Raw genomic sequence first — 14623 nt, forward strand, 5'->3', positions numbered from 1 at the left:
GGCGAAAGCTCAGATTGCGCCGCTGGTGATCGAACCCTGACATGTCATTTCACAAAGGCAACCGGGTCAGTAGCTTCGAGTGATGATTTTAGTCCTTTTCGCGATCGCCAAAGAATGTGTGAGGTGCCGTTTGAAAAGACGACGTTTGGCGACATAAATTGCTTGGAAAGGGAGATGGAAGGCCGGCCGTAATTTACATATCAACAGGTCAAACGTAGATGGGGTGAAACTTCCATCAGTGAGGGACCAAGGAGTGATGCATCCATTGGCACTTATTTTTGATGTCCGCAATGACAAATGACAAAATTGCTACTGTGAAACTCCTCGACAACGAAATCATGTTTGCAGCAAGAAATTTTTCACAACAGGTGGTTTTTCACTGTAGCAAATTTGATCTCAGATGTAAACACACACACACACACACACAAAATGTATATGTGTACTCTTTATTTTTATTCCAATACTGTACATCGTGCATAAATATGAGCGTACACTTATTTGATATTGTTTAACATTAACATACAATTATTATACATTAATCACTCCACTTTGTTGGTTTTAAAAAGTCATGTATAAACCAGTGTGGTGGTTGCTGTTGCCGTTTCCGAACTAAGCAGTCGAGATCGCTGTTGGATTAGACTTTTGCGGGAGGCTTGTTTTCCTTGTAGTGAATCTCGTCGCTAGGCAAGTGCAGAGAAAAAGATTTCCTATGACGGAACATGGGGATTTTTCGTCGTAGGGCGAGCAGAAAAGTGGGAATGGCTTTCATGCATGAACATTTTTTCACACTAGGGGGTATTTTCGCCCATGTAGGTTTCGTTTTAGAGGAGTTTCACTGTACCGTGGAACATATCCACCGCAATTAATGAGGGTTCGCTGTACACTAATAGGCAGTTCTTTGTTTTTGTCTTTGTTTTTTCTGCCGAGCTGCACTTCTCACATTCGGCCCCTGGAGAGCAGAATGCAACTTGTTGCGTCTCATCAATTTCTCTCGGCTCCCTCCCCCCCCGCTCAGGCTGCACTCTGTTCTTCTACGAGACGGACGGCCGCTCGGGCATCGACAACAGCAGCGTCCCCAAGTACGCCATCTGGGCGGACAACAGCATCGTGCAGGCGGTCCCCGAGCACCCCAAAAAGGACTTTGTGTTCTGCCTCAGCAACTCGCTGGGAGATGCCTTCTTGTTCCAGGTCAGACGGTTGATTGAGCCCTTCGGGTGTGGACAAAAGTATCGGGACACATAGCGAGCGTCAGACCTTACAAAGCTAGATGGCGCTAGCCAGTGTGATGTGCGAGGGGGGCGGTGGTACGGACGAGCACCCCACCCCTGGGGCTCATGCACCAAATGCAACTGCAAGTGTAGCAGATCGTTTTTTTCCAACCCCCGACAGTTCGTGAAGGAACATCAAAACCATAGAATGGGGTAGCCTCACTCCCCCTGCTTCTGAAAGAGCTTTTCTATCGTACGAAGCTTTTACCCGCTACGATAAACGTTCGATAAAATAAAATGGAGCGATTATTCAACAGGTCTGCCTTGAGCACTTGACATTTTATTTTTTTTTGGGGGGGGGGCCGCGCAGACGTGCAGCCAGACGGAGCTGGAGAACTGGATCACGGCCATCCACTCTGCGTGCGCCAGCGCCGTCGCCCGGCAGCACCGGCGCGAGGACACGGTGCGCCTGGTGCGCGCCGAAATCAAAAAGCTGGAGCAGAAGATCGACATGGACGAGAAGATGAAGAAGATGGGCGACATGCAGCTGGCCGCCGTCAGCGACGCCAAGAAAAGGAAGACCATCCTGGATCAGGTGCGCCGCCCGAGGTTTTGTAGGAACATGATCAGCGGTTCGGATTATGGATGGACGGATAGATTCAAATAGATTTTTTTTTTCCCCACACGGGGGCAGAATTATTCAGAGTGTGACTACTTTGAAAGAAGACAAACTATTGATGTTAGACTTAACCCCCCCCCCCCCACTGCCCCCAAAAAAGACAAGCTATCAATATGTACTTTCCTCAAAAGAAGACAAACTACTGGTGATGCCCTTTCTTCCTAAAAAGAAAATTGACCGCTGAAGTTGCACTTGCCCAAAAGAGAAGACACACTATTGAGATGTTGTACTTTCTAAAAAAGAAAACAATTGATGTTTCACACAGCCATTGATGCGTGGTTGCTCTTTTTTTTTAATCGGAGGAATTCAGTTGAACTGCAAAAAGAAAAGAAAGCAAAGGTTCTTTTATTAGGTACACAAGACAAGCTGCTGATGTTTCACTTTCTGAAAAAGAATTAATGAGACTGTTAGGCAAAAACAACAACAACAAAAAAGTGCCTCCGCCTGTTCAACTTCTCTTTGCAAAGACCAGAATTGATGTGAAACGAATCTTTATCACTGCAAGGAAGCGCGCTTGCTATTTTTACATTGGAGGAATTCAATTGAACTGCAAAAAAAAAATAAATCAATAAAAGTCCTTTTTTATTAGGTCCACCCATGCAGTGTAAATGACATCCACCCAAAATATTTGGACGGTCGGAGGTATGAATTGATTTGTCCCTGTTTGAGTTTGCAGCGGTGTTCCTAATATTGTGGCCAGCGAGTGTCTATCCCAGCACGTAGTTGGCAGCGTTCCCCCTCATTCCTGCCTCTCCCTCTCTCCATACGAATGAATTGTCCTTCACGGGCGATCAAGTGGTCTTTGTCGGGCCCGTTAGATAGAGCCCGATCGGGGGCGGTTCTGTTTGGGTCGGTGTCAGGGTTGCCATTGTGCCCAAGCCAATAGATAAAAGGCATGAAAGAGCGGCAGCCAATGGAATGCGCGGCGGCATTGTCGCCGTCTTGGCAGCCGCCGTCGGCTCCCCTCTCCCAAATGGAGTCGGCCAGAACCGGGCCGGAGCGTGAGCCGTCGCTCCGCTGGCCCAGTAAGCTTGCGAAAGCGGGCGCGGCTCAACGCTTCTCGGTGTCGTCCGGCAGATCTTCTTGTGGGAGCAGAACCTGGAGCAGTTCCACATGGACCTGTTCCGCTTCCGCTGCTACCTGGCCAGCCTGCAGGGCGGCGAGCTGCCCAACCCCAAGCGCCTGCTGGCCTTCGCCTCGCGCCCGACCAAGCTGGCCATGGGCCGCCTGGGCATCTTCTCCGTCTCGTCCTTCCACGCGCTGGTAAGGCAGCTGTGGCCCGCGCGCGCGCCCGCCCGCCCGTCCTCGCGTAATCATTTGGCCAATGTCGCACTTGTGCATTTGGACTCTGTGCTTATCTCTAAAAGGGAAGTTGGGTGTTTTGGAAAACACGACCTAAGGATTTAATCGTAAGATTTTTGGGGGGGAGATTCCGTTGGAGAATGAGGTCAGAACACTTTTTTGTTGTAATTGAAAATCATGAGTGTGCCTTTATTATGAATGAGACTTGTTCTGATGGCCATTTATTCATTATGAATGCACAGTAGTGGCATAACCGAACATAAATTTGATTTTGAATGTATTTAATGTCTACGAGCCCTTTGTGACCCAATTTAAAAGGATGCGAATCAAGTTTAAAAAAATGAATCTAGAAAATGTTTGAATATTGGCATTGCGTGCTACTAATTCTACTAATCATATTAAGAACTAATAATTGTTATTACTACAATCATCTTATTTTTAATATTTACTTACCAGTATACCGTAAATAGAATGGTTATATGCTGATTTTCACCATTCACGGGCCGGCCCCCCCATCTCCCGCAAATAACGGGGGTCCACACAATTATTATTATTATTTTTACAATATTATAACATATGAAATACTTGCACACAATTTTAACTCATTAAGTGCCATCCCATTTTCTTTACCGCAAAAAAATAAAAATAAAACCACAAAGATGTACCTGGTACTGAATGCTTGGATTCTTAAAAAAAAAAAAAAAACATGAAAAATCGTCCTTGGCATTGAACGAGTTTTGAATACTTCCGGCGCAGGTCGGTGAATCCTAAGGAGCAACATTTCCTGAATGAATGCGTTACATGTCATCAATATTAATGAGTCATTTCCGAACAAAAGAATAAAACAAGTTGGCGCTGTTATTTTGATGCCGTGCCTTCAGTTTGGAGATTGTGTTGTGCACTCCCACGGTTGTGCCGGGGTCACATGACCCCGCAGCTAAAAGTAGCCAATCCGGGAAAACATCCCTGCTGGCGTTGCCAAGCGGGCGGCTGTTTGAACGACTACAAACAAGCCGTGTGGGAGATTCATATTTGTATGTTTTATTTTTTTTTTTGTTTTTTTTTTTTTCTTGGCCTCTCCCACACGTTTCCCATTCAGTCCGTTCTCCCTGTCCGGGAATAGCCGCAATTGCGCATTTTAGGCTTCCCGTAGGCGCCGTTTGGCTCTTTGAATTTTTGCCCCAGTTTGGCCTCGATTCCAGCAGGCCAAAACGATTCGGTTCAGCTGATTTGAGCTCCTTGTTGCATCTCGATGGGGCTTGTGGTGTTTCCACCACAGGGGGGGGGCGGGGGATGGCGATGATAGCTGTGGCGTAAAGCGCCAATGAATTCAGCAATCAAGAAGGCCTGGCAGTAAACAAAAGACAACAGTGGAAGACGGCCAGCATTTGGTTTCTTTTTTTCTTGCCAAGATGACAAGGTTTCTTGATTTCCCTTTGTTATGTGGAAGCCAGCGTTCTGCCTGTCTGGCTTCAACTCTACGTTAAACGTTGGTGGCAGGGAAAGAGCCTTGAAGTGACTTTTTTTTTGTGGTGGTTCTCTCAGGTGGCGGCTCGCACGGAGAGCGGCGTGAGGCGACGGGCGCACGCCATGTCGCGCTCGTGCAGCAAACGCAAGAGCCGCTTCTCGTCCCTCTGGGGTCTGGACACCAACTCCAAGAAGAAGAGCAGAGCCCACCCCAGCATCAACCAGGTTGGCGTCAGGCCGTATGCTTTGTTTTCACCTCTTCTGATTGCTTGACAATATCTTGCTGTTTTTTGTTTTTTTTTTTGCAGGTCTTTGCAGACGGAGAAGAGCTCGTGAAAAGGACTGCAGATGGAATATATGCTGAGTCGGCAAAGGAGCACCATGTAAGGAGAGGTTTTTTTTCCAACTATCAAGTCAAAGTCGGGAGACGTTTTAGTCCTAAAATTGGCAGCAATGGTCAGAATCGACTCAAGTCATGTGACTTTTGCGCCTCCCCTTGCAGTCGAGCGAAGAAGCATCCGGGAAGAGCGTTTCCCGGCCCGGCGCGGAGAGTGACGTTTGGGTGCCCGACCACGTCACCCCATCATGGGTGTGTTTGCCCAACGACCAGCCGGTGCTGAGCATCATCCAGCCCGGCGAGTCGGCGCTGTGCGTGCTGGAAACCATTTGCAAGGTTTGCCACCGTTCATGACATATACTGCCGAGTACTTTTGCGGACATGATGTAGACCGGGTCCGGTCCTCGAGGGCCGCCATCAGCCCATTGGAGACGTCCCCATCCTGCAACACACCCGATTCAAACGCCGAGGATCATTCATCAGGTTTCTGCAAAGCTTGCTGATGAGCCCATCGTTGGATTCGGGTGTGTTGGAAGAGGGAGACATCGAAAAACAGGCTGGAGAGGGGCTCCTTAGGACCGGACGCGGGCACCCCAATTTCGACCTCTTCATAATGTTGGTTAACATCATTTGCCAGGGCAAAACGCCAAGTGAGGACAAATTGGTGTTCGCTTTTGCGCTGCCAGTTAAACTACAAAAGGTCTCTTTTTTTTTTTCTGTTTCCGTAAAAAAACAAAAAAAACTTAGCTGGAGAAGCAATTTTTTTTAATTATTATTATTTTTTTTAGTTTAAAGTGACTTCAAATCTTCAAATCATCTTTTTAATTTTTGACTTTTGCTCCATGGACATCTCCTTCCAAATATGGTTTTAAAATGACTTATAATTTCGAGGCAGAAACCTTTGTATCGACCACTTTTGGTGGTTGACATAGTAGCTAGTTTGCCTCCCCCCCAGCCGTAGCTGTAAATAGTACTGTGAAGATCGCAAGGCTGCAAAGTAGCCACTTGTAAAGGGACAGAACGGAAACCCAAACTTCCATCATCGGGCTTGCGAATGCCTAAAAAGTTTAGTTGATGTGTCTCAGGGCCTTTTAGCAAAACATAATGGCGAGCCCGCTAGCTAACATCGTCTCGAGAGTGCGCTATCTGATTTAGCGTCAATTCAGTTCCGCAGAAAAGTCCGTTAATTGAGCCCATTAACTCCCAACATGTAAATTCATCCTTCGTGCCGTTTACGCTCTCCGTTTCCGTTCAGAATTAGCAGTCAGACAAATACAGTTTTTGCCGCCCAGAAGCACGCGGCAGGTCACGATGGCCTTGGGATACATTGTGGGGTGATGAACTTTCATGGCCGTGTGACCACGCGCAGGCCCACCAGCTGGATCCCACCAAGCACTACCTTCGGCTCAAGTTCCTCATCGACAACCGAGTGCAGTTTTACATCCCCAAACCGGAGGAGGACGTGTGTGACCTGGTATGTGTCCACTGGTTGGAACTTCAGCGCTACTTTTGACGGCTACTCGCGCTAACTCCAGTCTCGTCTCCCGAAACTTAAATTGAAACCCGAATCCAGGTTTGGAATCCCCTACCCGACTTCACACCCAAATTTGGAACGCTAATTTTACCTTGGCCCTCTTAATTTGAAACACTGTCCCAATCGGACATTGTGATCGGCGTTTGCGATCCCAACTTGTGTTGCCTGTGTTGTTTCCAAACAGCTTTACAAAGAGATCGAACTCTGCTCCAAGATAACAAAAGTGGTCCAGTTTGACCGAGATGAGTCGTGCATGATCGGTTATGGTAAGGAAACACTTCACTTCTCAAAGTCTCTTTTGTCCGCCGGCGCTCAGCCGATTTCCGAATGTGTGCGTGCGCCGTAACCGATTCGGATGGATTCGGAACTCGCCCACGTGAGGGCCGGCCGGGAAGGATCCATTTTTGTTTCCTCACTGTGGCGACTGCGATTTGATATACGCTTCTTTTTTTAAGGTCCTCTTATTGTGACAAACACAAGCAAGATATGAAGCGGGATTAGATTGAACAAAATCCGATTTGTTGTACAGCACATCACTGTTTTGGTTTTATAGGCGAGGCCAATGCTAAAAAATGTGGAGTCATTGCGAAATCTCACCAATGGCTTTCCATTGTGTTGCCGCTTGTCGCTGCGGCCTCGAGTGTTTTATGTAAGCGGGCGCTCTCCCCCCTCCCTCCTCCCTCCTCGTGCAGGTTTCTCCATCTCGGTGGTGGAGGAGGACCGAGTGCAGCAGCTTTACATCACCGACGTGAGGGCGGGCGGGCTCGCCTTTGCCAAAGGTCTGTCGCATTAACGCCGCTTCTTGCAGCACCGGCACGTTTATACGAGTGTGCTTGTTCAAAACGCAGAGCGGCTTTGATGGAAGAGAGCACGAGATTGAAAGCCCTTATTTGATACCCTATCCCAAGCTTGGAAACCTGACCTCGGCTTGAAGCGTGAATTTGAAACTCGAAACTGGTTTGAAAATCGAATTTGTCTTCAAATCCTAATTTGAAACCCTAACCTGAGTTTAAACCCTAAATTGAAAGCCTAATATCGAACCCTAATATGAAGTTTAAAACCCATTTTTAAAAGCTTAATTTGAAACCCCATCCCAGTCTTAAAACCCTAACCTCGGCTGCAAACCCATTTGAAGCCTTTTCTCTAGCCCCGGTTTCAATCCCCAATTTTGAATCCTCACCCTGATTTCAAACCGTAACCCAATCGTGAACCACTCATTTAATACCTTAACCTTGGCCTTGAGCTCTCTTTTGAAACCCTTTCCCTGAAACACCAGCACTGGCTTCAAACTCATTTGAAATCCAAATCCTGACTTGAAACCCCAACCTTGCCTTTGAATCCTGACTTGAAACCTTAACCATGACTTGACACCCTAATATGAACCACCAATGTGTGAAATTGTAACCTGTATTTGAAGGCTTGATTTGAAACCCCGTCGCAGGCTCGAAACCCTACTTGGCTTGAAACTGTGAAGTCCAAAGCCAGTCTTGAAAACCTAACCTTGGCTTGAAACCTGAATTTGAACCCCAAGTCCAGGTTTCCAAACCTCATATGGAATCGTAGCTAGTCCTCCTTTGAAACCTTAAACTGGGTGATGTAAATCTTGTGTGTGTGGACTTGGTCAGGTCTGAACGCGGGCGACGAGATCCTGGAGCTGAATGGGAAGGAGGCCCACAGCCTGGATTTCTCCGACATGAAGGCGGCCTTTTCGCTGTCGTCGCTGGCGTTGACCGTCAGCACGCTGCCGCCGCTGGAGCGCCGCCAGCTATGCTTCCTGCCGCCGCGGCGCTCCGACGCCGCCGATGACCCGTACACGGACATCTTCTCCCAGAGCCAAGGTGACCCGTCGTGGACAAACGACGAGGGCAAATATTCCTGAACATGTTCGTCTGACACGTCGGGAGTCATGCCGTCCCGGGCAATGCTGTTCCACTCCAGGCCTGTGGGGGGCACACGTTACAAAACAGGGTGCACGCAAACGCCCATGGGTTGTTTCTGGCCCTGATGCAAGTTGACTGTAAAACCGGAAACCCGAACTTGGAAACTCTGGCTTCAAACCTTTGTTTGAAACCCTAAGCCTGGTTTGGAGCCCAAATTTGAACCCAAATTTTTTTTTGAAACCCTACCCAAGCTCACAGCCCTACCCCTGAACCTCTGACCTGGGCTTCAAACCCTCAATAGCCTTTCAAAGCTTCGTTTTGACGACTTTGCAGCGCATCCAACATATTGTGTCGTGTATTTGTGTGTGTGTGTGGGCATGTGCGGATGGCAGAGGAAATCCTGGACGACAGCGCTGGGCTGCTGCTGGAGAGCTCGGGAGAGAGCTTGGACGACGACTCTGAGATCTTCGGCCACTTGGAGTGCAGCAAGGTCAGAAAACGTCACCCGCCGCATTGGGGGACGGGGGTGGGGGGGCTCTTCTTCTTCTCTGGTTCTCGTGTTGGCTCCATCGGGGAAATCTGCAGCTCAGCCATTTCCGCTATGTGAGGACAAAACCGCATTGCTGTGTGCTGTCATGGTAGCATCAAATCAGCCATTTTCCTTTTCCTCATGCCTTCAAAATAAAATTCCCATCATAACAGGAAGTGGGGAAATAAAAGATTACAGCAAATAAAACCGTTGCCCCCAGGAAATCCTGTGGAGCATTGAAAACCTAAGTAAAAAACGAAATATTGATTGACATTTCTTGGTCAATCAATATCAAACACGCACACACACACACACACACACACACACACACACACACACACACACACACACACACACACACTAAGTCTCCGACCTGGATGTCACATTGGGCGATTGGACCCGCGCGCAATTTTTGACGGCCTGACCGAGTGCTCGTTTGGCTCAAGGTGAAGCATTTGGCGGCGGCAACCCTTAAATGCTTTGGTGTTTCGATTCCCGTTTGCTGTGATTATAAAACACGAGCGCCGCGATGGGAAGGCAGAAAACGGAAAGCCGGCCGAAAGGACACGTCGCACTGTTTTGTTCTGGCGCGGAAGCGAGTGCGAACTGGCACCTCGCTCGCTCCCGGCCAGCCTGGACGCAACATTTGGTGCCGTTTCACCCACGCTGAGGTTTTCACCGACGGCAGTGGGCGGAACATTTTCAACCTGGTCACTTTGTTCGCAACGAGGCTTGCCGAGAGACAAAAGCCGATTTCAGGTTGAGAACCTGATCAGCTGCAGTTCGTACTTGGCAGCCTGCGGCCAAGTGGAGACCAGCCCCCTGTGGATTGCGACGTCCCCTCCCGTTCTTCCTTGAAACTGCTTGAATCCGCAACTTTTGTCTGAAGCTCTCATTTGAAAGCCAAGAGCCCCCGTCGGAGAAGAGCATTTTGGTGTTTTGGATGAATTAGGTTCAGCCCAAAAAACCTCCAGGTTCAGATTTTCTTGCACTTTGTCTCTGCTTGAAGCCCTCCCTTGTAGCTCCGCACCCTCCCACTCCTGAAACTCGGCATTCACAACCCCCCCCCATCCCACGCACACACACACACCTTCCTCGCTCGTTTCCCTCGCACGAGCACACTTGCTGAGCGACGACGAGGAGCGCAGAAGCGCAGCACGCGGAAAGGAGACGCAAGTTAACCGGCGAGGAGGCAGCCGAGCATCTTCCCGACTCATCCCTTCACCTCGCTTTTTTTTTTTTTATTTCCTCCTCCCGATCGGAGACGAGATGGACTCGTGCGCCACGGCAGTCATGCGGAAAGTCCACCTCCATTAAAAAAAAAAAAGCGGAAAAAAGTGTGGCGTCTGCGTCCATGCGGCCATGTCCTCGCTGAAGTGGACTCAGCCCAGGAAGCGCTCGTGCGACTCGCTCTTTGACATGCTTCAGCTGGTGAGCTGGCTCCAACCTTGTCTTGTCGCTTTTCCTCATTGTTTGGCCGCGCGTTTGGCAAGATGCGTGTGCTGCACTTGTGTGTGTGCACGGTGCCTGTTATTTTTTTCATTGACTGCCATTGACGGCTAGAGACGTCAATAATTTTAGTTGTACTGGGCCGGCATTGAATGAGTTCATTTGTGAGATTTGTTCCAAACCTGAAACCTGGCTTCAGAGACAAATTTGAAACCCTAACCCTGGGCTTGAAACCCTAATTCAAAACTGTAACCATTTGTTGGACTCTTCAAAAGTATTTGGAGCCCTTGCTGACAACGGCAATTTTCAAACGAGGCTTTCATTAGAAAGCACAAATTTGAGATGAATTTGAAATCCTCAGAGTGGCTTGAAACACTCATTTGAAACCATAACACTGTCTTGAAACCCTTTTTTGAAGTTAGAACCATTGGTGGAAACCCCAGTCTCAAACCCATAAATTTGTTTTGAAACCCTAATTCAAAACCCGAAACGAGTCTTGAAATCCCAATTTAAAAACTCTAAACCAGGTTTAAAACCTTACTCCTTGTTTGAGCACTATCCCGGCTTCAAAAACGATCATTTGAAATCAGGCACAAAAACCCAAAGTGGACACCCTATCCCAAGGCTTGAAACCCTAATATGAAACCGCATAAACCTTGCTTGCCGAGCGCCAGTAATCTTGAGGGTGGGGTGAACGCTGGTGACAGGACCGCCCCCTCAAAACAGTTCCAGGAAGCCTAAACGAAGTCAAAGTAAGCCACAGAGCTGTTGTGCATTGTTCACCCAGTGTTGGGGGGGGGCTTATCTATTTTTGCACCCCCAAATTACAGTGTAATGCACATCAGGGTTAGTTCCCATGGCAACCCCCCGTATATTATGCGGATTATTTTGATGATAGCATGAGATGAGTCACGACGCAGCAATTGTTATGACACACTCACATACATATATATGGAAGATGATTGATTGATTGATTGATTTTTTTTTTTTCTGTTGTGACTCAGAACACAGAGCAAGTGTCGGCCTTCTGCCGCAGCCTCTATGACATGAATCCCCCGGAGTGCGCGTCCTCGTCCTCGCCCAGCCCGGACTCGCCTTTCCCGCCGGCGCTCCGGCAGCTCTCGGACGCCGACAAGTTGCGCAAAGTCATCAGCGAGCTGGTGGAGACGGAGCGCACTTACGTCAAAGTCAGTATCCCAGCGTCGTTCTTGGTTGACGTTTGCAGATGAGTGTCGTCCCGAGAGGGGCGAATGCCGTCGGGCCATTCCTCCGTTGTCGTGTTTCGTGTCCGTATGAGCGGGCTCGATCGAGCCGACGTGTCGGTTTCATCTCATCGTGCGCGATCGATATTGCTTGGGCAGAATGCGGCGACGTTGCTTTGTGTCACTGACTTCAATTGAGGCGAATTTGTTGAATATCTTTCTATTTTTATTGCAATATTTGCCATTGGATGTATTAAGTATCATTACATTTTTGTATGGCACAACATATACAACAATAGTTAAGATTTCATCATTTTAGATTTATTAGTTTGAACAATTTACCAATTTTGGGTTTATTGAATGTTATTTTTGTATGACAATACATCCAACTATATTTTGGCCACAAGTCTATTATTATTATTATTATTATTACAATATGCGCTACAATATTTACAATAATTGTTCTTGAATGTGGTGGTTGTTCTTCTAAAATTGTATTTTTTTTTTTTATGACTGGATTTATTGAGTTATTGTGGTGTATTTATTATCAATCCAAATGTAACAATTTAATCACTGTAGTAAAAAAAAAAAACCCCAAAAAAAACAACAATCATGACGCAACACTCACCAGCCACTTCTTTAGGTACACCTCTCTGTCCATATGAGTGCATTTGTGCATGTCACTTGACGTTCTGCGGGGTTCCCTAATTCTCTGGCATTCCCGTGCGCTCAAGAAGCCCCAATCAATCAATCAAATCAATAAATCAACCAATCCATTCGTCAGTTCAATAAAACACAAACTTTTCTCTTCTTCAGGACCTCAACTGCCTCATCGGGAGATATTTAAGCCCGCTGCAGAAAGAGTCCTTTCTCACTCAAGATGAGGTATGCTTGTGTCGTTTGCGTGCGTGCGTGCGTGCGCGTGCGCGCGCCATGTATGCGAATGCATCCGTGGGCGCCGCTGCCTTGAAGCGAGTCGAAGTGGGTTGCGTAATGGCAGGACGGACGAACGGCTTTGTGCGAGGACGAGCGAGCCGAACGATGAGAGAAGCGAGGAGGATGGGATGTTGTTTTTTTTTTTTTACACGTGCATGTGCTACTTGGAAAGCGAGCTGCTTGGCTGCACCATCTGCTGCAAAGCTCTACTATATGGCGCCGTTGTGATGAGGATTTGCTAGCGCGTCCTGTTACTATTTCATGTTTTCATTCGGATTTCATCAGCGGCGCTCGGTCAAAAAGTTGTTTGTGGGGGGTGACGGGGTCGGGGGCGGTTAGGGTTTTTATATTAACACCTCAACCGTAACTGCGTTGAAATGAGGATGACAGCACAATACACTGAAGAATGTCGGCCGTGTCCGTTGAGAATTTTGTGTCACGCGTCATTAGTAGCGTTTTTTTTTTTCTTTTTTTAATTAACTCCCATTCAATGCCAGCCCAGTTTAAAAGAATCTTTGACGTCTGTAGCCGTTAATGGCAGCAAATGTTCCCCGTTGAGTGCAGGTGTCAAACTCAAGACCCGGGGGCCAGATCTGGCCCGCCACGTCATTTTATGTGGCCCGCAAAAGCAAATCAACCAGTCTAACACCAACCTACCTTCCTTTTTGTTCCTCCAGCTGGATGTCCTCTTTGGAAATCTTCCAGAAATGGTGCAGTTCCAGGTGGAATTCCTCAAGACTCTGGAGGATGGAACCCGTCTGGTCCCCGATCTGGACAAGCTGGAGCGAGTGGACCAGTTCAAAGTAAGATCAGCATTTTGTTCAACACTCGCAGCTGCCTAACATCTCGTCCGTGCGTCGCTGACAGAAAATCCTGTTCTCCCTGGGAGGCTCCTTCCTCTACTACGCCGACCGCTTTAAGATCTACAGCGCGTTCTGCGCCAGCCACACCAAAGTCCCCAAGGTCCTCGTTAAGGGTGAGCGGAGTTGTCGTTCCACCTTTTTGCTCGAAAGGAGGCGGCGCTGAGAGCGGCGGGGCCATCTGCCGCCTGCCGACAGCCGCCATTAATCTCCCGCACGCGGTTGTCAGCGCTTGTGCCTTTGACCTCCGCATACTTGCCTGCTGCCGGTTACGTTCTGCTGAAAGACCGACCGGGCTGCGGCGAAGAGCGGCTTATTTTCGGGGGGAGAATTTTCTCAGGGCAGTCAAGGGATTCGGGTTAGGATGGTTTCAAGTAAAGATTAGTGGGTTTTGGGTTACACTTTGAGGGTTAGGTTTGAGATTCAGGGCGGTTTGTGTTTGGTTTGGTTTCTCTCGGGGTTTTAGAGCGAAGAGGTAGGTTCGGGATTAGGTTAAGATGACACTGGGATGGGTTTAGGGTTTACACTTTGGGAGTTAGGGCGAGACGGGATTGGGTTAGCATCGCAGTTTAGACGTCAGAGTGGGTTAGGGTGTAGGGTGGTCAATGTGTTAGCGATTCATTCCAAAGAATGTCATTTCCACAAAAAGCCCAAAAAGGGAAGCGAATGAAGGTACAGGCTAAAATGTCCCATCTGGTGCGACCTCGGTATGATCTTTGCAGCCAAAAGCGACCCCGACTTCAAAGCCTTCCTGGACGAGCGCAACCCCAAGCAGCAGCATTCGTCCACGCTGGAGTCGTATCTGATCAAGCCCATCCAGAGAGTCCTCAAGTACCCTCTGCTGCTCAGGGAGCTCTACTCGCTCACCGACCAGGTTTCTCTCGGGGTTTTAGAGCGAAGAGGTAAGTTCGGGGTTAGGTTAAGATGACACTGGGATGGGTTTAGGGTTACAGTTTTGGAGTTAGGGCGAGACGGGATTGGGTTAGCATTGCAGTTTAGACGTCAGAGTGGGTTCGAGTGTAGGGTGGTCAATGTGTTAGCGATTCATTCCAAAGAATGTCATTTCCACAAAAAGCCCAAAAAGGGAAGTGAAGGTACGGGCTAAAATGTCCCATCTGGTGCGACCTCGATATGATCTTTGCAGCCAAAAGCGACCCCGACTTCAAAGCTTTCTTGGACGAGCGCAACCCCAAGCAGCAGCATTCGTCCACGCTGGAGTCGTATCTGATCAAGCCCATCC

At 48.3% G+C, this 14623-nt stretch overlaps 1 protein-coding gene across 1 annotated transcript in view; it reads left to right on the forward strand.

The window, feature by feature from the left end:
* The window catches only part of LOC109530768 (T-lymphoma invasion and metastasis-inducing protein 1-like), a 24314-nt gene that overhangs the window by 4634 nt on the left and 5057 nt on the right, over positions 1-14623 (forward strand). The window contains exons 4-20 of the mRNA XM_019894645.1: positions 928-1188; positions 1579-1803; positions 2965-3150; positions 4735-4881; positions 4965-5039; positions 5159-5329; positions 6363-6467; positions 6712-6793; positions 7220-7306; positions 8153-8365; positions 8800-8897; positions 11390-11572; positions 12404-12472; positions 13201-13326; positions 13391-13499; positions 14106-14285; positions 14528-14603. Coding sequence (XP_019750204.1) covers positions 928-1188; positions 1579-1803; positions 2965-3150; positions 4735-4881; positions 4965-5039; positions 5159-5329; positions 6363-6467; positions 6712-6793; positions 7220-7306; positions 8153-8365; positions 8800-8897; positions 11390-11572; positions 12404-12472; positions 13201-13326; positions 13391-13499; positions 14106-14285; positions 14528-14603 — 2393 coding nt within the window. The remainder of the gene's footprint in view (positions 1-927; positions 1189-1578; positions 1804-2964; positions 3151-4734; positions 4882-4964; positions 5040-5158; positions 5330-6362; positions 6468-6711; positions 6794-7219; positions 7307-8152; positions 8366-8799; positions 8898-11389; positions 11573-12403; positions 12473-13200; positions 13327-13390; positions 13500-14105; positions 14286-14527; positions 14604-14623) is intronic.

Source organism: Hippocampus comes, unplaced genomic scaffold (genome assembly GCF_001891065.2).
Source record: "Hippocampus comes isolate QL1 unplaced genomic scaffold, H_comes_QL1_v1.1 scaffold89, whole genome shotgun sequence".
Lineage (NCBI taxonomy): Eukaryota > Metazoa > Chordata > Actinopteri > Syngnathiformes > Syngnathidae > Hippocampus > Hippocampus comes.